The sequence below is a fragment of the Chrysochloris asiatica genome, unplaced genomic scaffold (genome assembly GCF_000296735.1).
Source record: "Chrysochloris asiatica unplaced genomic scaffold, ChrAsi1.0 scaffold00124, whole genome shotgun sequence".
Taxonomy (NCBI): Eukaryota; Metazoa; Chordata; class Mammalia; order Afrosoricida; family Chrysochloridae; genus Chrysochloris; species Chrysochloris asiatica.
In genome coordinates this window covers 9,174,851-9,200,079 of record NW_006408642.1, presented here as the reverse complement: position 1 = coordinate 9,200,079, position 25,229 = coordinate 9,174,851, and the positions used below count along the sequence as shown (strand labels likewise).

The 25,229-nt window shown below is 43.1% G+C and overlaps 2 protein-coding genes across 2 annotated transcripts in view; one reads left to right on the top strand and one right to left on the bottom strand.

Moving 5' to 3' along the window:
• FYCO1 (FYVE and coiled-coil domain containing 1) overlaps nucleotides 1-25,229 on the bottom strand; it is an 85,668-nt gene that overhangs the window by 13,034 nt on the left and 47,405 nt on the right. The window contains exon 14 of the mRNA XM_006868817.1: nucleotides 12,380-12,475. Coding sequence (XP_006868879.1) covers nucleotides 12,380-12,475 — 96 coding nt within the window. The remainder of the gene's footprint in view (nucleotides 1-12,379; nucleotides 12,476-25,229) is intronic.
• Nucleotides 22,664-23,683, top strand: CXCR6 (chemokine (C-X-C motif) receptor 6). The gene has a single exon (XM_006868825.1). The coding sequence runs from the start codon at nucleotides 22,664-22,666 to the stop codon at nucleotides 23,681-23,683; it is 1,020 nt and encodes a 339-aa protein (XP_006868887.1).

The following is a 25,229-nucleotide window of genomic DNA, read 5'->3' as shown; positions in this document are numbered from 1 at the left end:
TTGTATGCTGAGCAATAATCTGAGAAGAAAAACATGGCATCAGGATTGAAGGAAGACTCATTAATGACCTGTGATATGCAAATGATACAACCTTGCTTGCTGAAAGTGAAGAGGACTTAAAATACTTACTGATGAAGATCCAAGACTACAGTCTTCAGTATTGTTTGCATCTTAATGTAAAGAAAACAAAAATCCTCCCCACTGGACCAATGAATAGCATCCATAAAAATGGAGAAAAGACTGAAGTTGTCAAAGACTTCATTTTGCTGAGATCAATCAACATGTAAGCAGAAGTCAAAAAATCAAATGACATTGTGCCTTGAGTTCGGTTCCGACTCACAGGGACCCTGTACAGGGTTTCCAAGGCTGTAAGCCTTTACAGGAGCAGAAAGCCTCATCTTTTACCGACGGAACAGCTAGCAGTTTTGAACTGCTGACCTTGCGGTTCACAGCCTGATTCATAACCACTACACTACCAGAGCTCCTTTACATTAGGCAAATCTGCTGCACAATACCTCTTTAAAGTGTTGAAGAGCAAAGATGTCAATTTGAGGGCTGGAGTGCACCTGACCCAAGCCATGGTATTTTCGGTAACCTCATATGGCTGCAAAAGTTGGACAGTGAATAAAGAAGACTGTAGAAGAATCGATGCATTTGAATTATGGTGTTGGTGGAGAATATTGAAAGTGCCATGAATTGCCAAAAAAACAAACCGATCTGTGTTGTAAGAAGTACAGCTGGAGTGCTCCTTGGAAGTCAGGATGGTAAAACTTCATCTCTCATACTTTGGAATATTATCAGGAGGGACCAGTTCCTGGAGACAGATATCATGTTTGGTAAAGTGGAGGGTTGGAGAAAAAGAGGAAGACTCCAACGAGATAGACCGGCACAGTGGCAGCAGCAATGGGCTCAAGTGTGGCAATGATTGTGAGGTTGGTCCAGCACTGGGAGTGTTTCATTCTGTTGTGCATAGGGTCGCTATGAGTTGGTATTGACTCGATGGCACCTAACAACAACAACAACAACAACAACTATCTACAGAACTCATATCACAACGGTAAATTCTGCGTGCCTCTGGAAGCCAAAGGGTACTAATCAGTTTCCCAGATTCTGTGATAACCTCAACCTTGACCATGCTGCCAGAGGCTCTTAGGTCTTACAGTGAGGTTGTCAAACCTTGTTGTCAGCCCCTTGGAAAGAGCAGGGAGACAAAGGTTGATGGTCCTATCATTCTCCTTGCATGTGACTCTACATCTGCAGCTGACCTATACTCACTATTCATTTTACACTGTTCTCTTTAAGGGTTTGCCATGGTGTCTGTGTGCTGTGATTACTTTCCCATCGTCTGAGTTTTCTTATTCCTTTACTTGAATATAAACTTCTAAGAAGTTTTATTATGAATGTTTTCAAACATTGTCCTGCCCCTCCTCAAGAAGCACACCAATGAATCCTGGAAATATTTTAGCAGACAATCAATCATAGGATAACTGAAAGGTAGAAAAAGGAAGGCAAACTGCCTAGGAACACTAATCACTTGAGAAAATCACCAATGGCTTGGGGTCTCTCACCTGTCCTTTACTGGCCTCAGGCTTGGAGAAGCATATGCTGCCCCTGAAGGTGGCCCAGGCAGCGAATGAGTGAAGATCTAGGAGTACCAGGTGAAAGCACTGACCCAGCTCTGACAACGAAATTCTCTTGGGAACCACAGCCTACCAAAGCAGGCCAAGTAATATACACTAAACTAAAACAGCACGACTGACTGTTTCAACAGACCTAAATGTGACAAACTGTCTCCTAACAACTTCTCACAGAATATCCAAACTCTCTAACACACGAGGGTAAGTAAAAAACTACTGCGACTACATTTCTAGTTCACATATGCGTGGGCTTATTCTACACAAACCCTGTTTAAACATGCCTCTGTGATCAGTGGATGGCTGCAGCCAAGTTCTCTCATTAGTACGTTTGTCTTAGTCTCTCAGAGTACCTTCAAAAACAAAGCAAAGGTCCAATCAAAACAGTGGCTTCTGAAGGGACCTGCTGGGCCAGTTCAAGTCGGAGCCGAGAGGTCAGCTTAGAAAGTTATGGTGATTGCTTTTTGGAATTCTACAGGGGCCATCTTGCTAGATTTTCCTGAAGGATGCAGGACAATCATGTGGACAAATGCAGGACAATCATGAAGAAATTTTAAGCAAGCTGAAAACTGCATTGGCAAGGAAAAGACCTGGAAAGTTTTGCAGATTTTTTTTTTTCTTCATCAAGACAACACACGTGCCCTGTGAAAATTTCACTGGGAAACCTTACCTCATCCACCCTACAGCTCTGATTTTACCTCTACAGATTGCTGTTTGGTCCCCACTCAAAGAACATTTAAAAGGGACATGATTTGAGTGCCTTGAAGATGTTCAAACTGCTAGTTTGATGTGGTGTAAATTAAAGAGTGCAGAATTCTTTGGGGAAGGTTAGAGAGAAGGAAACACTGTCTTCAGAAGTGTATAGACTAAGATGGAGGTTATACTGAGAAACAATGGCTTCACATTTTGATATTTATGTTTAATAGTAGGTTCTATGATTTTATAGCAATCCTTTTTTGCTTATCCTTGTACAACTGAAAATCACTCATCATATTAAGAACTAGGAAATTCACAACTTGAATGAGAAAAGACTCTACAGAGGCCTACACTGACATTAATCAGAGGTTTGAATGATCTGACAAGACTTTTAAAGAGGCTATTAGAAAAGTGAAAGCTTCAATGAACAGTTACAAATGCTCTTGGAATAAATTTAGAAAATAAAACTAACACTAAAGAACTAGAAGATACAAAAAAAAAGAGAACCAAATGGAAATTAACAGAACTGAAAGACATAATAACTGGGCAGTGGGGGGCTAAAAAAGCAAATAAAAGCAAAACTCTTATGGGATAGGCTCAATATCACAATGAATATGTCAGAGGAAAGAATCAGTAATTGGGAGATACAATAGAAATGATCTGATAGAGAGCAGAGAAAAAACAGATGGGCCAGAACCAGAGAAAAGCAGGCTCAGGGCCTCTTACTAGCTGTTCTCTGGGTTCTTCCCTCTGACATCTGCATGACAATGCCTTGTCTTCCTTCAAGTCTTACCTTCTTAACTACCTTCTGTTTACAACTGCAAATGCTCCCGGACATTTTTCCATAACGAATACTACCCTGTTGCTCTGGTAGGGTAGGTTACAAATTGGGCAGGGTCAGCAGTTTGAAACTACCAGCTGCTCCGCGGGAGTGAGATGAGGCTTTCTGCTCCCATAAAGATTTACAGCCTCAGAAACCCTGTTCTGGGTCGCTATGGGTCGGAACCGACTCAACGGCACTTAACAACAAAGTTGTTATATAATTTACCTGTTATTATATATGTACTGTAGAGTTGGTTCTGACTCATAGTGATCCAGTATGGGGTTTCAGAGCTGCAGCTGGGAGGTTTGAACTGCCAACATTGCCCTTAGCTGTCCAGGGCTTATCCTGCAGTACCACACCAGGATTTTACTTAACTTTTATTTATTTTTATTGTCTGTCACCCTCTGCTGGGACATAACCTCCATGAGGATGGGGATCTTTGTCTTGTTCACTGATGTAGTCTAAACACCTACAACAGTGTGTATGTGCGCACATGCACACACACACATACATATGTACCAAGAAGTGAACAGGGCACTGAGAACCCCAGGGTGTTAACAGGGTTTTCAGTCTGGCCAAAGCAAAATGTAGAAGCAAGCCCAAGTGTTCATCCCACATACACCCACCCTAGCAGTGCCTCATTCTCCTCTAACTGTCTGTACAGTCAGTTACTACAACACAAAGTTACTTCCTTTTTCTTTAGAATTATCACTTCTTCTTCTTCAATTAGTAGTCAAACCCTACTCTGAGGACTAAGCCAGACATCTTTTACACTGGCCACTGACAACCACCAAGTGGAGAGATTAGTGGTGCCTGTTGGAGACAGGTTGGTTAGGATATCAATGTGACCTTGAATTAACAGAGTTCCCCACCTCATACCTGAAATCCCTATACAATCCCTCCCCATTTCCTCGGGGAGACAGCTATGGGAGATTTTCCACTCCTCTGTTCTCCAGGGTATTGATACTCAATAAACTGTTAGTTTCTTTGCTCTGACTCCAGTCTCAGAATATTAACTCCATCAAACAGCAGGTGATGACTCATTCTTCCAGTTATGGAGGCTTCAAAAAGTTCACAAAAATATGGAATGAAAAGATAATAGAATTTCCCCACAAACTTTTGAAGTGCCATCTGTGTGTGTGTGCACGCGCTGCTGTTGTTAGGTGACATCAATCGGTTCTGACTCATAGTGATCTTAGGAAAAGAATGAACTACTGCCAGCTTCTGTGCCATCCTCACAATGTTATGATTGACTCCATTGTTGTAGCCACTGTGTCAACATACCTCACTGAGGCTCTTCCTCTTTTTTGCTAACCTTCTACTTTACCCAGCATGAAGTTCTTCTCCAAGGACTGGTCCCTCCTGATAACAAGTCTAAACTATGTAATTATAAGGAGGACCAGCTGAATGTCTTCCAAAACAGACTTGCTCCTCCTTCTTACAGTCTAGAGCATATTAACTTTTAATTTTTTCCTTTTTAAAATTTTTTCAAGTTTTCATTGTGATTGACTAATAGTTTACATGAAAGAACATTGGTTTTACAACCATTGTTTCATTGCAATGATTACAATCTCCTCCATGCATAATTATTCAACAGTATCTGCTTATATTCCCTCTGTTTTTTTGTTTTGTTTTGTTTTTTGCAGGGGGGAATATAGACAACACCACTCAGGAATATATAATCATTTAAACAACCCAGGGCACATTCTGCAAGCCTGCTTTTGGGCCGCCAGCTCTCAGTACCTCTTTTCCCATGACTCTAGAGTCCTCAGCTGCTCCCTCTCTCCATGACCCCATCTCTGCCTCCATCTCTGGTGTCGCTGCTTCTTTGGATAGAGTCCCACATTCTGCTTATGCTCTTCTCCCTTGATGGTCCTAGGGTCTTCTGTTCCTGGACTGTAAGATTAATTATTCCCCTCTTTTTGTTACAAAACTTCTACCTTTATAACTGTGACAGTCGCAATTAGTCATGATAACAATTATTCACTATTGAATCATAAGAATCTTATCCCCATCTCCTTTCACCAGACCCATCTAGACAAGATAAAAACTATTCAGTGGGAATGCTACCTTCCCCGCACATTCTTAAACTTAACTCCCTCTTGAAAACTTGTAAGCCAGTCACTTTGTGCCTTTATCACCCCCTCATTTTAGGTAGCCAATGTCTAAGTTGCTCGTTCCTATCTACTCTGTATACAGAGGGGATAGGAATGATACTTGATGTGAAGACTCCTTCCTTCTAAGTTGGTATTTTGAGCTACTACATCCATAAGGATAGGTCAAGTTCATCAAATTGTAGCAACTTACCCTTGTTTCCTTTATAAAAATTTTTTTTTTCCTTTTTTTTTTTAATCTTCCTCTAGTCAAGTTCTGATTATCAAGTCATCCAGGATGGGTCAAATGGATACTATCTGCAAGTTTGGGCGTTCTTGTGTGCCTCCCCTCACTTCATATCAGCTGGATGCTTCACTCTCAACCCTAGTCCTCTGTGGTCATGTCCTTGTCCATGGGCTCAAGTGTCCCCAGGTCTCACAACACTTTGGACCAACCAGCTCTTTCTCTTTTCTCTCTCATCCCCAGGTCAATGAGTATATTCAATTTTCTTCAGTCTTGTTTATTTGTTGTCCAGCTTTACTATGCATACGAGGCGACTGAAAATATCACAGAGTGGGTCAGGTGTACTTTACTGTTCAAAATGACATCTTTTCTTTTTAACACTTTATAAAGCAATCTGTTGCTGCAGACTTGCCCAGTGTAATACAGCGTCTGACTTCTTGATTGCTGCTTCCATGAGTGTTGGTTGTGGATCCAAGTAAAATGAAATTCTTGACAAATTTGAGCTTTTCTCCATTTATCATGAAGTAGTATATTCGTTTAGTTGTGTTTTTGTTTTCTTTACATTGAGAAGTGATCCATACTGAAGCCTACATTCTTTGATACTCATTAGTAAATACTTCAAATCCTCTTTGCTTCAAACAAGGTTATGTCCTCTGCATACTGCAGTTTCTTGATGGGTTTTTCTCCAAACCTGATGCCACATTCTTCTTCATGTAATTCCAATCTCAAATTATTTGCTTACTGTACGACTGAATAAGTATGATGAAAGGATACAATGCTGAATCACACCCTTCCTGAATTTAAACCATTCAGTATTTGTTCTGTTCAAACAACTGCCTCTTGGTCTATATACAGATTCCACATAAGCACAGTAAAGTATTCTAGAATTCCTATTCTTTGCAATGCTATCCATAGTTTGTTATGATTCACAGAATGGAATGCCTTTGTATAGTCAATACACAAGTAAATATTTTTCTGGTATTGTCTGTTTTCAGCCAAGAACCACCTGATACCAGCAATGAAATCCCTCCTTCTGTGTCCTCTTCTGAATCTGGCCTGAATTTCTGGAAGCTCTCTGTTAATGTACTACTGCAAAACCATTTTTAAATAATCTTCAGAAAAATTCTACTTGCAAGTGATAATATTAGTCAATAATTTATCCATTTTCTTGGATCACCTTTCTTTGGAAAGGGCACAAACAGAGATCTCCTCAAGTTGACTGGCTATGTAGTTGTCTTCCAAATTTCTTGGAATGAACAAGGGACCACTTCCAATGCTGTATCAGTGTGCTGAAACATTTCAGTTGATATTCCATACATTCCTGGAACCTTATTTTTCAACAATGCCTTTAGTACAGCTTGGATTTCTTCCTTCAACCATTGGTTTTTTATCATATGCTGCCTCTTTAAATGGCTGAATATTGACCAAGTCTTTTTGGTTTGGTGAGTCTGTGTATTTCATCCATCTTCTTTTGACGCTTCCTGCATTGTTCAAAATTTTCCAACCTGAGGTTTGAATTATTTTCTCCGTTGTATCAGTTTGAGAAATCCTGAGTATGTTCTTCCCTATGGTTTCCTAACTCCAGGTCTGTGCACTCAAGTTGCCCTTTGGGATCTTCTATTCAGCTCTTGTAGTTAATCATTTCTTTCTGTCACGTTAGCATCTCTATGCTCAAAAGAAAGTTTCAGAATCTCTTCTGGCATCCATTTTGGCTTTTTGTTTTTCTTCCTTGTCTTTTTAATCACCTTTTGCTTTCCTCATGTATGGTGTTCTTGATGCCACACCACAACTCCTTTGCTCTTTGTCTGTCATTAGTGATTCACTGTGTCAAACCTATTCTTGAGATGGCCTCTAAATTCAGGTGGGATATCCTCCAGGTTTAATTTTGGCTCTTGTGAACTTGTTTTAATTTTCTTCAGCTTCAATCTGAACTTGCATCTGAACAACTGATAATTTGTTTCACAGTTGGCTCCTGGTCTTATTTTGGCTGATGATACTGAGTTTCTCCATCATCTCTTTCCATAGAAGTACTTGATTTGATTCCAGTGTATTCCATCTGGTGAGGTCCACGTTTATAGTTGCTGTTTATGTTATGCTTATGCTGAAAGTTACAAAAGTATTACTAAAAAATCATAGAAACCTTCATATCAAAATATGAAGCTAGTTTCTCAACATAGTCTCCATCTAGGTCTATACACTTCTGAAGGTGTGTATGTCTTTAACCCTTCCCTAAAGAATTCTGCACACTTTGTCAAAATGGCAGTTTTGCCATCCTGAGGGGCTCAAACCATGTTCCTTTTCAATGTTCTTTGAGTGTGGGTAACAAAAAAATTTTTGAAGGGGCAAGGTCAGGGTGACAGGGTAGTTGGAGTTAAGGATTCTCATCAAATTCTTGTAAAACAGCCTTTGCTACCCTCAAAGACTAAGCAAGTGCATTGCTATGATATAAAAACACTTCTTGGCACAACTTTTCTGATTGTTTCCTCACCAATGCAGTTTTCAATTTCCTTAAAATGTCTTTATTATAAGCCCCTGAGATAGTCCTGTGTCCTTTGAGAAAATCTATCAATACTCCTTTGGGATTTTGAAAAACAGTTGCTATAAACCTTCTGTACTTTCTTAATTATGCAAATACTCTTGACTGTGTGGATCATGACAAGCTACGGACAACATTGCAAAGAATGGGTAATCCAGAACACTTAATTGTGCTCATGAGGAATCTGTACATGGACCAAGAGGCAGTTGTTTGAACAGAACATGGGAACGCTGAATGGTTTAAAATTGAGAAAGGTGTGCAACAGGGTTGTATTCTTTCACCATACTTATACAATCTGTATATTGAGCAAATACTCTCAAAAGCTGGATTATACGAAGAAACGCATGACATCAGGATTGGAGAAATACTCATTAACAACTTGTGATATGCAGATGACACAACGTTGCTTGCTGGCAGTGATGAAGACTTAAAATACTTATTGATGATGACCAAAGACTATAGTCTTCAGTATGGAGTGCATCTCAACATAAAGAAAACAAAAATCCTCATAACTGGACTAATAACATCATGCTAAATGAAGATGAGGATGAAATAGAAGAATTCTACCAACTTCTTCAATCTGAAATTGATCAAACATGCAATCAAGATGTACTGATCATTACTGGTAATTGGAATGCAAAGGCTGGGAACAAAGAGGAAGGATCAGTAGTTGGAAAATATGGCCTTGGTGACAGAAATGATGCTGCAGAATGCATGATTGAATTCTGCAAAATCAATTATTTGTTCATTTCAAATACCTTCTTTAGACAGCATAAAAGATAATTATACACATGGGCCTCACCAGAAGGAATACACAGAAATCAAATTGACTACATCTGCAGAAAGAGACGATAGAAAAGCTCCATATCATCAGTCAAAACATGGCCAGGGCAAACTGTGGAACAGACCATCAATTGCCCAAATGCAAATTCAAACTGAAGCTGAAGAAAATGAAAACAAGACCATGAGAGCCAAAATATGACCTTGAATATATCCCACCTGAATTTAGAGATCATCTGAAGAACAGATTTGATACATTAAACACTAAAGACCGAAGACCAGAAGAGTTGTGGGATGTCATCAAGAATATCATACATGAAGAAAGCAAAAAGTCATTAAGAAGGCAAGAAAGAAGGAAAAGATCCAAATGGATGTCAAAAGAGACATTGAAACTTGCTTTCCAGCATAGAGATGCTAAAGCAAATGGAAGAAATGAGGAGGTCGAAGAGCTGAACAGAAAATTTCAAAGGTCAGCTCGAGAAGACAAAGTCAAACTACAATGAAATGTACAAAGATCTGGAATCAGAAAATCAAAAGGGAAGAACATGCTCAGCATTTCTCAAGCTGGGGGAACTGAAGAAAAAAATTCAAGCCTTGACTTTTGTTACTGAAGGATTCTCTGGGCAAATTATTGAATGATGCAGAAAGCATCAAGAGAAGATGGAAGGAATACACAAAGTCACTGTACCTAAGGAAATGGTTAATATTCAACTGTTTCAAGAGGTAGCCTATGATCAAGAGCCAATGATACTGAAGGAAGAAGTCCAAAGTGCATTGAAGGAATTGGCAAAGAACAAGGCACCAGGAATTGATGGACTAAAAATTGAAATCTTTCAAGAAAGTGAAGCAGCACAGGAGGCACTCACTCATCTCTGCCAAGAAATTTGGAAGACAAACAACTGGCCGACTGATTGGAAGAAATCCATATTTGTGCCCATTCCAAAGAGAGGTGACCCAATGGAATGTGGAAATTATCGGACAATATGTTTGATGTCCCATGCGGGTAAAGTTTTACTGAAGGTAATACAGAAATGGCTACAAGCATACATTGACAGAGAACTTCCAGAAGTTCAAGCCAAATTCAGAAGAGGACGTGGAACAAGGGATATCACTGCTGATATCCGATGGATCTTGGCTGAAAGCAGAGAATATCAGAAGATGTTTACCCATGCTTTATTGACTATGCAAAGGCTTTCAACTGTGTGAATCATGACAAGCTATGGACAACATTGCAAAGTATGAGTATTCTGGAACTGTGCTCACGAGGACCAAGAGGCAGTTGATTGAATAGAATACAGGAACACTAAATGGTTTAACATTAAGAAAGGTGTGTGACAAGATTGTATTCTTTCACCATACTTATTCAACCTGTATGCTGAGCAAATAATCAGAGAACCTGGGTTATATGAAGGAAAATGTGGCATCAGGATTGGAGGAAGACTCATTAACAACCTGCAATATGCAGATGATACAACCTTGCTTGCTGAAAGTGAAGACGACTTAAAATACTTATAGATGAAGATCAAAGAGCACAGCCTTCGGTATGGATTACATTGCAATGTAAAGAAAACAAAAATCCTCATCACTGGACCAATAAACAACATTCTTATCAATGGAGAAAAGGATGAAGTTGTCAAGGACTTCATTCTTCTTGGATCAACCATCAACACTCATGGAAGCAGCAGTCAAGAAATCAAATCAAATAAAATTGGGAAAATCTGCTGCACAAGACCTTTTTCATGTGTTGAAGAACAAAGATGTCAGCTTGAGGACTAAGGTGTGCCTGACCCAAGCCATGGTATTTTCAATAACTTCATATGGATGCGAAAGCTAGACAGTGAATAAGGAAGATCATAGAAGATTTGATGCTTTTGAGTTATGGTGTTGGAGGAGAATGTTAAAGGTGCCAAGGGCTGCCAAAAGAACCAACAGATCTATGTTGGAAGAAGTGCAGCCAGAGTGCTCCTTCGAGGCTGGGATGGCCAAACTTCATCTCTCATACTTTGGACATATTGTCAGGAGGGACCAGTTGTTGGAGAGGGATATCATGTTTGGTAAGGTGGAGGGTCACAGAAGGAGAGGAAGACCCCAGCAAGATGGATTGGCACAGTGGCAGCATCAATAGGCTCAAGTGTAGCAACAATAGTGAGGTTGGCCCAGGACCAGGCAGTGTTTTGTTCTGTTGTGCATAGGGTTGCTATGAGTCAGCACCGACTCCATGGCACCTAACAACAACAACAAATGAAGAAAAGACTGAATTTGTCAAAGACTTAATTTTGCTTGGATCTACAATTAACAGTCATGGAAGCAGTAGTCAAGAAATAAATGATGTAGTGCACTAGGCAAATCTGCTGCACAAGACATCTTTAAACTGTTAAAGAGTAAAGATACCAGTGTGAGGACTAAGGTTCATCTGATCCAAGCCATGGTATTTTCAGTTGTCTCAACAACTACAATATATAAATGTGAAAGTTGGATAATGACCAAGACTGTAGAAGAACTGATGCATTTGAGTTATGGTGTTGGAGAAGAACATTTTAAGTATCATGGACAAACAAATCTGTGTTGGAAGAAGTACAGACAGAGTGCTCCTTAGAAACCAGGATTGTGAGATTTCGTCTCTTGTGCTTTGGGACATGTTATCAGGAGGGACCAGTCCTTGGAGAAGGACATCGTGCTTGATAAAGTGGAAGGTCAGTGAAAAAGAAGACCCCCCAATGAGATGGATTGGCACGGTGGCAGCAGCAATGGGCTCAAGTGTAAAAATAATTATAAGGATGGCACAGGACAAGGCAGTGTTTTGTTCTGTTGTGTGTATGGTCGCTATGAGTTTGAACTGACTCAAGGACACCTAACAAGGACAATCAAGCTTTCTGATTTGAATTCCCTGCCCAGCAGACACCCTCAAAAGCCATTGTTTTGATTGGAATTTTTTTTTGAAGCAACCTAACAGAACTGAGGCAAACGTATTGCTGACAGAACTTGTCTGCAGCCATCACTGATAACACTGATAACATGTTTTGTCTGAAAGAAACCTGTGCGTGTATGAACTGGAACTGGAATAGCAGTACTTTAACTTACTCTCGTATGTATGAATGTATGGGGGACTTGAAAAGGTTCTTGGAAACATGCAATTAAGAGACACTAGAATTTTCACATGAACTTTTGGAGGCTTCCTTATATATGTGTACCAAACACTAGAAGGCAATATACTACAGTCACTGGCTTATACATAATTTTCTACAATAAGAAAATAAAATTATTTTCAATACAGAAGAATACAGGGACAGGGAGAGATGACCATAAAGGAGCAGGGAAGTTTTCAGGTGGAACTGTTCCAATGCTTATTTGTGGCACTAATTATATGACTTTATTATTTCTCAAACTTCAAACACTGTCCACTATAAAAGGGGATGTTTACTGTGTATAACTGATACCTGTCAAAAAGAACAAACTGAAAGTCACCTCCGGGAACCTTGCCAGCTCTGGTTCTGGAGAGGCCACTGCTATTTGGCACTGTTTCCCCTAAATGGGACACCCAGGGATGTCCCACTCAGTAAACCCATCACTTACATCAACTCTCCGGCCTTCAGCAAGCAGATTTCAGAGTCCTGACCCACAGGCATGTCTTCATTGTCCTCTGGAGTTAATGAGCTTGGTGTGTTGTCTCTAAAAAGACAAACAAGGACACAACCGTTCAGCTTTCAAAACACAAAAGGTCCCACATTCTGAGTTCCAAAGCTTCAAGGTCTTGTAACCGACTAAGATGGCTTGAGAAATCCTTCTACCACAGAGGCTGGGGCAGAGGCTGTGGGAAACTCTGAGGGTGGAGGGTCACAAAGGCCAGGGGCAAGAACGTGGGACTACAGGTCTTCCTAGGAGGTGGGTGGTAACCATAAACACTAACTAACGCCTCTCCTATCCCATGCCAGAAGAGTGACAGCTTCAGGGCCCAGCTCCCAGCACCACTGACTCCTGCCTTCTCAGCTCTAGTCCTCAACTGGAGAAGCCTCCTCTGGCCGATCTCTGGGCACAAGAGCAGGTGTCTGGAGCTGATGGGGCAGAAAACAGTGTGGACCAAGAGAAAAGGGATGGGGTGTCATCCCTGGCTGTCAGCCACTCGGCCATGGTACCAAAGCTCTACTAAGCTGCCACTCCCCAAGCCCAGGGTGAAAGAACAAAAAACACAAGAAGTAGAATGCTTGATGGAAGAAAAGAAAAAGAAGGAAGGTGCTCATAAAAAGGTTGCTGATCAAAACACCAAAGGTATTTGCAGGACTTCTGACAAGATGGTGGACTGGGCAGATACACTGTATGGACCCTCTACAACAAAGATACGAGAGCCAGCCTGCCAGCCTCTCTGTGAGAGACAGATGAGGCTTTCTGTTTCCACAAAGATTTAAAAGCCATGGTCCAGGTGAGCTGTGGTCCTGGGTGAACTATGGTCCCAGGTGAGCTATGGTCTTGGGTGATGCCCCAACATCCAAGCAAAAGAATAATTACGGAAGCATATTCAAAACTTCATGCCTCAGGATAGAGACTCATCCCAGTGAGGGTTTGGGATGGGAAGTAGGTTTGGTGCGTGCCACTATTACTTTGAAACTGTGAATTGTGTAATTGTTCAAACAAACAAACAAACAAACAAACAGAGAAACAATCTATGATGGTTATGAAGGGGAGGAGTGGGAAGGACGGGAGACTTATTCATGGACTCAAGGGGAGACACATGTTGATACAGGTGACAGGGCAGACAAAATACAACAAGAGGGTAGCAGAGGAAAGATGAAGGTAGCAGAAGACACAGGGAGGAATACACTAGTTAAGTGAATAGAGATAAATGCTGTTAACTCTTGGTACATGGAGGAGACTGAAAACACATAATGAAGCAAAGTATATGATTTGTTCAATATGATTTGTTCAAACTGATGATTTGCTCTGTAAGCCTTCACTCAATTCACAATAAAAAGTTAAAAAGAGAGAGAGAGAGTGAGAAGGGGTAGATAGAACCATGTACAGAGAGGTGGATTTAAGACACACCTTGTCTCACAGCCCACCTCTCCACTGTGAGCTAGCCTGGGCAGCTTCCACGGTAGTGTACTGAACTACGGCTCCCAACATACACTCTGTGGAATGTCAGAGCCAGGAGAGGGGAGCAGCACAGACTGTGTCTCCCTCATAAAGTCACAGTATACCTGCGCATTAAATTCAAGATTCAGAGAAGCCTCTTGCACACGTTGTTTGCCTCTAGTACTCCTGTATTTATTAGGACATGGAGCGTTTTTAACATCTACAGAACTAGTGATTCTCACAACACCCTCCAGGAAACGTTAGGGAAATGTTGATCTAGGGAATTAGGGAGAGACAGGGATGGGTCAGAATCAGATACCCTGACTCCTGTGGGGGGTGTCCCACACCAAGCTAGGTCAGTGGCCTAGGAAGCTTTGGAACCTCAGAGGCCAACCAAATCCACCCCCTGATTCTGCTGAAGAAAAACCTATGCCCAGAACAGAAAAAGGACTCACCCCATATGAGGTGTTAATGAGGAAGGAAAGTCTCCTACGCAGGAAGGCTTCTTCCCAAAATGTTATTAATAACCCTCTTCTCAGCAGCCCTAAAGGGATCTCCCCGAATGCATCTGTGCCTCCACCCACCCTGAGGACCCTTAGAACTTGCTGGGAACTCAGTCCGGCCCTGCTCCTGCCTCGTCTGCTGGTGAGTGTTTCCTAATAAACCAGCCCCTACTGCACTGGGTTAGGCACTGAATGGATCACAATCCACGGGCATGAACACTCTCCATTCCCACTTGGTCAGGTCTCAGAAGATATACCTGGGGCACCCAACATTCCACAGGGATGCCAGAAGGTGAGGCTCAGAGTGGCCAAATTCAGGGAATCCTGCTTAAGTGTGTGCTGGGCTGTTACTCAACTGTTGTGGCAGGGCCATCTGTGCCCCACATGGTGCATCCACAGCACACCACGAGGTCCAGGGGGAGCAACAGGTGGCATTACACCAGGACCTCACACACAGTGGTATCTGTAACAACTCCCACCTTAAGTTCCCCCACCCCCTCATCCCTACTCCCTACCACCTACTTCATCGATGCATACACACATATACACTTTAGGTGATCATGTAAAATATAATTCTTACTAAGGAGTTCAGTTTTTAAAAATTGAATGTTTAAGACTGACAGAAAACAAAATCAAGGCCACTAGAGGGCATCCTATCTCTTACTATGTTGTTAAATGCCCTTGAGTTGGTTTGGGATCATAGTGACTAAGGAGTGGCTCGTGGGTTGGAACTGCCAACCTTGTGGTTAGCAGGCCAGAACTTATCCTACAGTGCCATACCAGGACTCCATCTCCTACTATAAATATACAGAAACTCTAAAAACCAAAACCCAAAAAAATCACTTGCCACTGAGTGGATTGGGACTCATGGAGACCCTACGTGTATCCGAGAAGAACTGTGCTCCACAGGGTTTTCAATGGCAGTTTTCGGGGCTAGATTGCCTGGTCTTCTGAGATACCGCTGAACAAACCTGAACCTGCAACCTTTCCATATGTAGCCATACATGTTGACCAGTTCCATTACCAAGGGACTCTACCACCTTCTAGAGTCATTCTCTTGGTTGTTACTGAGACACTTTTCTCAGACAAGATGTTAGACAAACTCATAGTCTACAAATGACCTTTGTCTTCCCCTAGTTTTAGATGCAAGCCTACTGCTAGCTGTGATGACCTCAGAGTGCATGGCATGCTGCCTTTTCTGGCTCAATTTCCATCTCTGAGTCTGCAGTCAGTCAAGCTAAAGCTCTCTTGAGGCAGCACACTTGTCTGTCAACTTGCTCATCCCTCTAGTGTGGTCATGCTCAGGTACCTGTCACACACACAGCTTACGCTCAATGAATGTCTAGATTATCCACCTCGGGGTAGGGTTTTTTGTTCCAAATGCCCCCAGAGGCAAACGTAACCAAAGCTCCACTTTAGAACTGAGTAAGAAGAGAGTGGCACTCACAAATAAGGCGGACACTGAGTAAGTCCCTGGCAAAGCAGTCTAGAGGTCCATGCCTGTCTGTCCGAGGGACCATCCAGCTGGAATCTACAATACTCTCCTCTCATCAATCACTTAATTACTGTATAACTTTGGCCCTGCAGACTGCGTCTGGTTGCTCACAGTTCCTGACTGAGGAGGGGATGGATACCGATGCCCAGAAAGGCCCGTTGGCTGAAAATGTCTTGCTCAGGAGCTGCCTCTACTCCTGTCTCACTAAGCAAACCTCAGTGGTGTACTTTGTGGTCTGATTACGCATGTCCTCCAGTCCTTCTGTCCGGGAGTGTCTTCGGACCACACTAATATCGTAGTCACTAGTCACATGTGGGCATTTGAATTTAAATGAGGCACAATTCAGTAACACCAACAGTTTGGCTCCTTGGGCGCATAGCCACACTTCCAGTGCTCAGTAACACCTGTGGCTGGAGCAGCTTCGCTGGACAGGAGCCGGCCAGGGCCAGGCCATGCCCATCATCATGAAAGCGCTGCTGAACAGTGTGGTGTCGAGGGATGAACCATGCTGTGGACCATGCTCACAATGGGATTTGGCGGCACATTTTATTTTGCCATTACACAGTAGATTCATAGTGGCCTTCCTCTTAATAAATCATTTTCCTTTTTGCCCAAAAACCAAATGAAGATGAGAATTCCTGACATACTGATTTCAGATTCCTCGGTAACTATGGTCTGACCAGAGTCCCTACGTGGCACAAATAGTGAAGCGCTTGACAGCAGAAGGCATGTCACATTTTAGACCTGGTTATCCGCTTCTGTGAGACCACAGCCTCGACAACCCTGTGGAGTTCTACCCTGCACACACAGTGAAACCTGATTTGCCAGCAAGAGACAACAAGAAGTGAAATCACAAGACAGGAACTTGCACACCTCTCCTCATGACCAACACCTAGGCCACCACAGAGCAAGGCTCGTCTGACTTGCTTGTTATTTGGTTAGGGTTCTTTCAGTGACTAAATCATCTTTCACTAGAACACCAAGCCCTAGATGAACGAATCTGCGACAGGGATGTCTGTACCTTCCCTTCTGCTCCTTCTCCAGTTCTACTTAGAAAATGTTCCAGGAGAAATTCAAGAGACATGTATCAAGAGACACACACCCTTAAGAAGTTTAGAGTTTTGTTTTAAAGAAAAACAATAGCCATGAAGTAACTAGTACTACCAATAGATAGCTAATAAAGGAGCTTTGTAAAGTGGTTGGAGTAAAATCCTGGTTCAAGAATTGTGAGTGGCTCAGTTTCTCAAATGTAGTTGCACGTCCTCAGTAGCACAGCGAACTTTCTGTTGGAGGGCGGTGATGAGGCATGTGGTAGTGGTCAGGTACACACATTCTCACATGGACACACACATACTGACACACACGGCTGCTCCAGGGCAGGGGCCTCCATCTCCCTCCATGGAGTACGAGCGATTGGCTAAGAGGGAAGAGTATGACCCAACGTATTCAGCAAAGGCACCTCAGACCATTCTAATTTTGCCCTGTGAACTGTCCCTAATGACATGCTTAGCTTGCCCCTGAGAAAAAACTCATTTCTCAAGGCTTAAAGATTCAAAAATGTCAGGCTGCCTCACTCTAAAGGGTTGTCCTGCTCCCAAATCTCTCTTTCAGAAGACAGATGCTTTGTTCCATTTCATCTTCAGAATTTGCTTCAGCTTGTTCATTTGTTCATTCACCCATTAGTCCTTCCCTCTATCCAGAGGTACCAATCCTATGGAGCACATGTCTTCAGGGGACACCTCATTCATCAGTACCAGTTAAAAAACTAGATTAAAAAGATTTGAGAACACAGCTGTTGTTATTGTTATGAAGTGCCATCGAGTTGGTTTGGGCCCATAGAGACCCTGCATAGGGTTTCCAAAGAGCAGCTGTAGAGGTCTTCAAATCTTTCAGCAGGGCCCCTGGGATAGTTCCACATGCAGAAGAACAGGGCAAGGAGTGCAGGCTGAGTCCAGCAGCCCCAGGTGACTAATGAACTTGTCTAATTGTCAGCTCACCCATCTGGAAATAGCCAGGATCCAATGACTATACACAGGAAGCAACTAGCACGGGGTCTGGCTTGTTGTAGTAGAATTCCAAGTGCTAGACCCTAGGGCCCTGGGACAGCTCCTGGTTCCTGGTCTCAAGAGGACCATTTCTAATGCCTGACATCATACCCTTAGGAAGGTCTGCACAGCAGGCATGGCAAAGAGCACCAGTCTGGGCAGCAAGGGTCCAAGAAGGGAGGCAGGAGGGTGTTACTTCAGGGAAGGAGACGTGGTCATGCTTCTACCGAGTGCCCTTGCACAGAAGGGAGACACTGGGAAATGTAACCCAACTCCTGCCTGCCAGGTACTGATCCCAGAAGCATCAGCAATCTGGGATCATGGAGACCAACACCTATAACTACAATAAGACCAAAGCCAAAGTGTTCAACACCTGTAAATGCCAGCAGTGGAGAGAGAGGGAAGCCACAGGGAGCTAGAGGATTCCAGCTGAGATGAAGAGGGCGGTAAACACTGTCCACACAGGGCACTGAGCGGAGTGTGGTTAGGAGGCAGGACTGCACCCCAACCTCTGGCAGACCCATCACTGGGAGCCATCTGGTCACCCCACTGGTCTGGTAATGACAGAGGCCTGGGGTTGTCTCCTGGAATGGCCAGCTACCTGCTGTGTGAACACGCAGCTGGGATTTAGTCTCAGGCCCTCCGAGTTCTTGTGTGTAAGATGGGGATGATGACTAGTTTGCTGGGCTGCCATTAAGATCCACACTGCGTGCACACAGGGAGCTCCATAAACATCTGTGCCCACCCTGCTGCCTTTGCATGGGCCCAGACTCAAAAGGTTCCAAAGAGACCTAGAAAATAAAATACTTGTAGGCACACACACCACAACTGGAGTCCTGGTGGCGCAATGATTAAGTGCTTAACTGCAAATGGAAAGGTCAGTTGTTCAAACCATGCAGTAACTTTGTGGGGAAAATGACCTGGTCAGGTGCTCCTGTAAAGATTTCCGTCTAGAAAACTTTCTGCAGCCATTCTATGCTGTCACACAGGGCTCTAGGCGTTGAAATGGACTCAATGGCATCTAAAAACAGCACACCATGTTCAGTGGACTAGCAGATTCAGACCTACTTAGTGCTTGCTCCCTTTGGGTTCACAAGTAAAAACCCTTTGAGATCCTAAAAGAAGAACAAGCCCCGACCCAGGTTACAGGTGGTAGGCAGGATATCAGCACCACTACTTCGTATCTCTGACTCTCAATCCATCTGGGTGGAGGTTGGTCATGTAGATTGTGATCGGCAGGGTGGGGGTGGGTCTCTTATAAAAACCAACCAAAAACTCAAAAAACTCAACGGAAACAGACCACATCACAGAGAGGTGCTGGTAGACCTTGTTGTTGAGCATATAGCTCAACTCTGGCACCAACGCCAACAGAGCATCTCTTCTGGTGAGTCATTTGTCATCTTCTTTGTACTTAATAGAAGGAAGGAGAGAATGAACCCCTTAAGGGGCGCTGGGATTCCTGCCTGAAGTCAAAACCCCAGGCGGAACTGTTGATATGAGAGTTAGGGTTAAATTAGAGAAATGCAAAAACTAGTCAATATAGTTCTGGCACAAAGTGAGTGCTTGTAAGCAAATCGTACTAGTGGTAGGGGCACAATCCGACCCACCCAGTGAGACGAGGAGAGCCCAGTCACCGTCTGCACTCGTTTATCACATTATCTGTCTGTTTACCTTTCCTTTAGCACTTTGTAAGACAATCCATTATCTCACAGTATTGTTTCTTTTCTGTAGAAAATTTGGAAACTCTATAATTTGGTCATTTCAGCCAGTATCATCCAGTCTATCAGGGATTTTTATACAATGGTTCATACCATACATGACACAGGGATTCAAGGGATTCCTGACCCCTTAAACTGCAGGTGTGTGTGTTTGTGTGTGAAACCATTACTTCTAACTAAAGGAAAGGACCACAGGTTTGATGGGATTCTCTAAGGGGTTTCTGATTTTAGAAAGCTTAAGAATCAGGATTGGCTTTCTATGTTTCTTGTCATCTATCATTGTAATAGTAATAGCTAATCCTTATTTGCCATATTTACTTTGTGCTTACACTGTTCTGAGCAATTTAAATATATTAATTTAAATTTATATTTAAATTGAAAAAATTTCCCCAAATCATTAAATGCTCTTACTAAATAACTCAACTGTATTCTATTTTATGTCTGGATTATAATTTGCTTCACCATTTATTATCAGACATTTAGATTATTTCCAAAGTTGTCTATATTACTTCTTTCAGAAATCAACTTTAATGCCTAAGACTTTGATTATAGAAGGTAACTAAAGGATTTGACCATTTTCTGTAAGGAAAAGTAGTTTTTAATATTTTATCTACACAGAAAGGTGCTCTGGTAGCATAGTGGATAATGAGCTGGGCTACTAACCAAAAGGTCAGTGGTTCAAATCTACCAGTTACTCCATGGGAGAAAGATGAGACTTTCTGTTCCCATAAAGATTTACAACCTTGGAAATCCTCTGAGTTATAACCAACTCGGTAGCACACAGCCAACACCATCTGCACAGAAATGTCATCTGCAGTTAATAATAGTCTATTTTACCGGTGATTACAAATGAACTTGCACGAGTCCTTTGGGGAACTGTGTAACTGCTAATGCTAGTGTGTGTAAGGGTCCAGCAACACTCAAAAGCAAACACCTGTTTCATCTATTAAATGATGGAAAAATGGCCTTATTCCAGTGTAAAACAATACACACCCACATTCCCATTTGACCTACCTAATCTAGCGCCCCAGAAACCAGGCACTATGCCTACTGACTGACCTGCCTGCTTAGAGATCGAACAAGATCGAACATTTTGTGGATGAGGGGCAGGAATACTCACTGAGTAGTCATTATCTCAAAGGCAGGGGTCTCCCTTGATGGAGACCCCAGGAAAGACTGAGACAGGCAGCACGAGGGTGGACATTGTCTCTAGTCAGGATTCCAGGTCTCAAAGAGAAAAGTACCCGAGCAGATTGCAAAGACGGGAGGACTTAACCTTTTAATGTCCTTCTCTGGACAGTCAATACGTGGACTTTGCTAAATTTTGCAGGTGTTCTGTCTAAACATCTGTTTTTAGAACATCCTGAAGTGCTGGGGATCCTGGCAGAGGGCCCCTGGAAAAGGACAATTGCATGTTGAGCATCTGCAGGCAGGGGGCGACTGCACATTGAATATCTTGGTAATCTAAGAGTGATGCTCTATGTCACCTCGATGTCCTGTTTGTGACCCTCAGCACGGCCACAAAGAAGAAAGGTCAGAGAAAGCAAAGACCTTGAAGGACCGGCCCAGAGGCCCAGGCAAAACAGGCAGCCACTGGATCTGGATCTTTGTTACAATCTGCCGTGCAAGGCTGGTCACCTACCTCATGGAAATAGCCCACCTGTCTAGTGCTCCATTTGAACTGGGGCTTCTATTTGTTAAAGGAGACCCCTACTCAGTGAATCACAAAAGCTAGAGCAATGTCCCTCCATCTAAGGAAACCTACCTCTTAGCCCTTTCAAGACTGAATTATTTTCTGCTTTGAATATTTTGTTGACATCTTGTGTTTTCAGTCATGGAAGGCATTTTGAATGATAAAAAAAACAAAAACCCACCATTTTTAGTTAATATGAATTTTGATATACTTAGTAAGGAGCTCTGGTAGCGTAGTGGTTACGAATCGGGCTGCGAACCTTAAGGTCAGCGGTTCGAAACTACCAGCCGCTCCGCGGGAGAAAGATGAGGCTTTCTACTCCCGTAAAGATTTACACCCTCGGAAACCCTGTACAGGGTCGCTATGGGTCGGAACCGACTCAATGGCACTTAACAACAACAACAGTGAGACATCTGTCCTGAGGTCCCTGATGCTGGAGTTGGTGGGATGAGGCCTGTTCTTCAGCTTCAGTTACACAGGGTCACACCAGATGGCAGCACACACTAAAAATGAGTGAAGAATTTCCCACTACACTGCAGCAGTGGAAAATGCAGGTGGGCACTATATGTCCCATGGGTCTCAGAAGGGTAAAGAGACTCCTGGAGATCAAGAAGCCTTAGGAAAATGAAGTTCTGGTGGTGCAATAGCATAAACTCACACATGGCAGAAAGGAAACTTTGGGGTGGGGTTTGAGACCTGCCCACTTTCCTGGCCATGAAGGTGCCTGCTTGCCATGGGCTTTTCTCTGCCTTGTTTAGTCTGTGCATGTTGCCACCATCAGTTACCTTTTTTTGAAACCATGTGATTGAGGAGAAGAAAAGGCAGCTCGACCACTACCCGAGTAAAGAAGCCTAGTCATTCCCTACATCTCTCTTGGTCTCCTTGATAGCAGAGCCCCCCCGGAGGGCTGCTTGCTTTCACTATTAGCAGTTAAGGGGGCTAATTGTACAGGAAATGGAACATGGGATAGGTGGATAACTGTTATGATATGTGGGTAGGTAAAGAACAGTGCGGATCTTCCAAAAGGAATCTGTGCCTATTTAACCGGATTGGCGATCTTTGTTTTTACAACAATTTGGCATGGGGTTTATGGAATGTGTATGTGTGTCAATCATATGCAGTCTCCCAGACCAGTGGTCCTGAGACTCTTGGGGCTAATGAAGAATTCCTCACCCTGTCTAATTTCCCCTTAACTGAGCACAAGAGTGGGTGGGTTTAGGAGATGCTCACTACCTAAATGTGTTCAGCAGGGTAGTGAGAAGACCAGGAGTGCTACCCTTGGCTCCAAAGACAATAACTGCATTTTGACTTATAGGTGTTCATCAGAACAGACACCATGGAACATGATTATGAAGATCTCGGGTTTTTCACAACTTCCAATGACAGCAGAGAGGCGCATAACCACTTCCTGCAGTTCAGGAAGTTTTTCCTGCCCTGCATGTACTTGATGGTCTTCATCTGCGGCCTGGTGGGGAACTTCCTGGTGCTGGTCATATACATCTTCTATCACAAGCTGAAGAGTATAACAGACCTGTTCCTGATGAATCTGCCCCTGGCTGACCTGGTGTTTGTCTGTACTCTGCCATTCTGGGCCTATGCCAGCATTCATGGGTGGGTCTTTGGCAAGCCTATGTGCAAAATCCTGTTGGGCATCTACACCTTGAACTTCTACACATCCATGCTCATCCTCACCTGCATCACTGTGGACCGTTTCATTGCAGTGGTTCAAGCCACCCAGGCCTACAACCAGCAGGCCAAGAGGATGATCTGGGGCAAGGTCACCTGCGTGGGCATCTGGGTGGCCGCCCTCCTAGTCTCCTTGCCACAGATCATCTACGGACATGTGGTTTCTCGTGATGAGATCATCTGTGAATACGAAGATGAGAAAATTTCCACAACAGTCCTTGCTTCCCAGATGACACTGGGGTTCTTCCTGCCACTGCTCACCATGATTGTCTGCTACTCAGTCATCATCAAGACCCTGCTTCATGCCCACAGCTTCCAGAAGCATAAGTCTCTAAGGATCATCTTCCTGGTGGTGGCTGCATTTCTGCTGACGCAGACACCCTTTAACCTCGTGAAACTCATCCTCAGCACGAGCTGGGAGTACCGCACCATGACCAGGTTTCACTATGTCATCATAGTGACGGAAGCCATTGCCTACCTGCGGGCCTGCCTTAACCCTGTGCTCTATGCCTTTGTGGGTCTGAAGTTTCGGAAGAACTTTAGGAAATTTGTGAAGGACATGGGCTGCCTCCCTCACCTGGGGGTCTTAAGTCAATGGAAGTCTGAGGACACTTCCAGGATTAGTTCAGCCTCCCACAATGCAGAGGCTACCAGCATGTTCCAACTGTAGACCATGCCAAGGCTTAGAGAAGAGGTTCAGGAATTTATAAGAGACCGGCTGTATACTCTGGATGAGATGAGGAAGGCTTTGTTTATAGCTGCACATTCTCATGGAAAAGCAATCAAACATTGCAGCTTGTTTGGAATGCTTCTTCTAAGGTATGGACATAACTCTGTTCTCTTCTTGAACACTCAGGCCTGAAGCTTATAAGGGCTTTTCATCTTTTATCCCCTTGGACACCAATATCAAGAGAATGAACATGAGCCTCTTAAGATCTCAGGTTCTCCTTCACTGGGACTGGATGTGAAGGTTGAAGAGAGGAGCACAGCCAGAAAAGTTACTGACAGAGGGCGATACTCGGGGCTCCCAATTTCAGAAGATTCTTCTGGCTACGAAACACGCAGAAATGATTAGAGCAGTCATGAAAATACCACAGGTCCACACAGCTCCAACGTCAATCAGTTGGTCCCTTATAAGAGTGAGCTCAGGTCTTGTCTCACCATAAGGTGAGATGTGGTGAACACAGGGAGACATCAATCAGGGTTCTGATTTACATGTTATTGTTCAGTCAGTTCTGAGTCATAGCGACCCTGTGTAGGGTTTCAGGAGGAGTGGCTGGTGGGCTTGAACTGCTGAAGGAGATGTTTATGTTATTTTTGTTTACTCCTGGAAGGACTAGCACTGAGGAATGTAAATGAGTCAACACAAATCCCAGTGGTCCACAGAATGCTTGAAAAATGTGCAAAGTAGAGCTTACAGCTATCAATAATTTTAGCATTTCTGACAGGAACTCTTTAAAAATGGAATTATTCATTACTTGCCACACATACACACACTTGTATATACATACATATAACAGCATATGATTTTCATGACTAAGAAATAAAAGTAGACCTCCAAACTACTTTTATCCTTTGTTGTTGTTAAGTGCTGTCGAGTCGATTCCAACCCATAGTGACTCTGTATAGGGTTTTGAAGAGCAGCTGGTGAGCTTGAACCACTGACCTTGCAGTTCAAATGGCTTTGCAGTGTGGCACATTAACCCAGAGTGCCACACTTTTATCCTTTTTTAAGTTGTTAAGAGTCGTCGAGTTGATTGCGACCCATAGCGACCCTGTATAGGGTTTCCAAGGAGCAGCTGGTGAGCTTGAACCACTGACCTTGCAGTTCAAACGACTTTGCAGTCTAATGTATTAGCCCACAGTGCCACACCAGGACTCCACTTTTATCCTTAGGTGCCTTCTATTTTGTTATGCTTGGAATACACCAAAAACGGTTCTTTGTAAGTTTGTTGTTGTTAAGTACCGTGGAGTTGGTTCCGACTCACAGTGACCCTGCACAGGGTTTCCAAGACTGCAAATCTTTATGGGAGCAGAAAGCCTCATCTTTCTCTTGCAGAACAGCTGGTAGTTTCGAATTGCTGACCTTGAGGTTAGCAGCTTGATTTGTGACCACTACGTTACCAGAGCTCCTTTAGCATAGGAAATAAGTTGAAATAGTAAACTTTCAGGGTACTGTTCTATCAAGGAAATGAAATCTACCAGTGATAAGAACC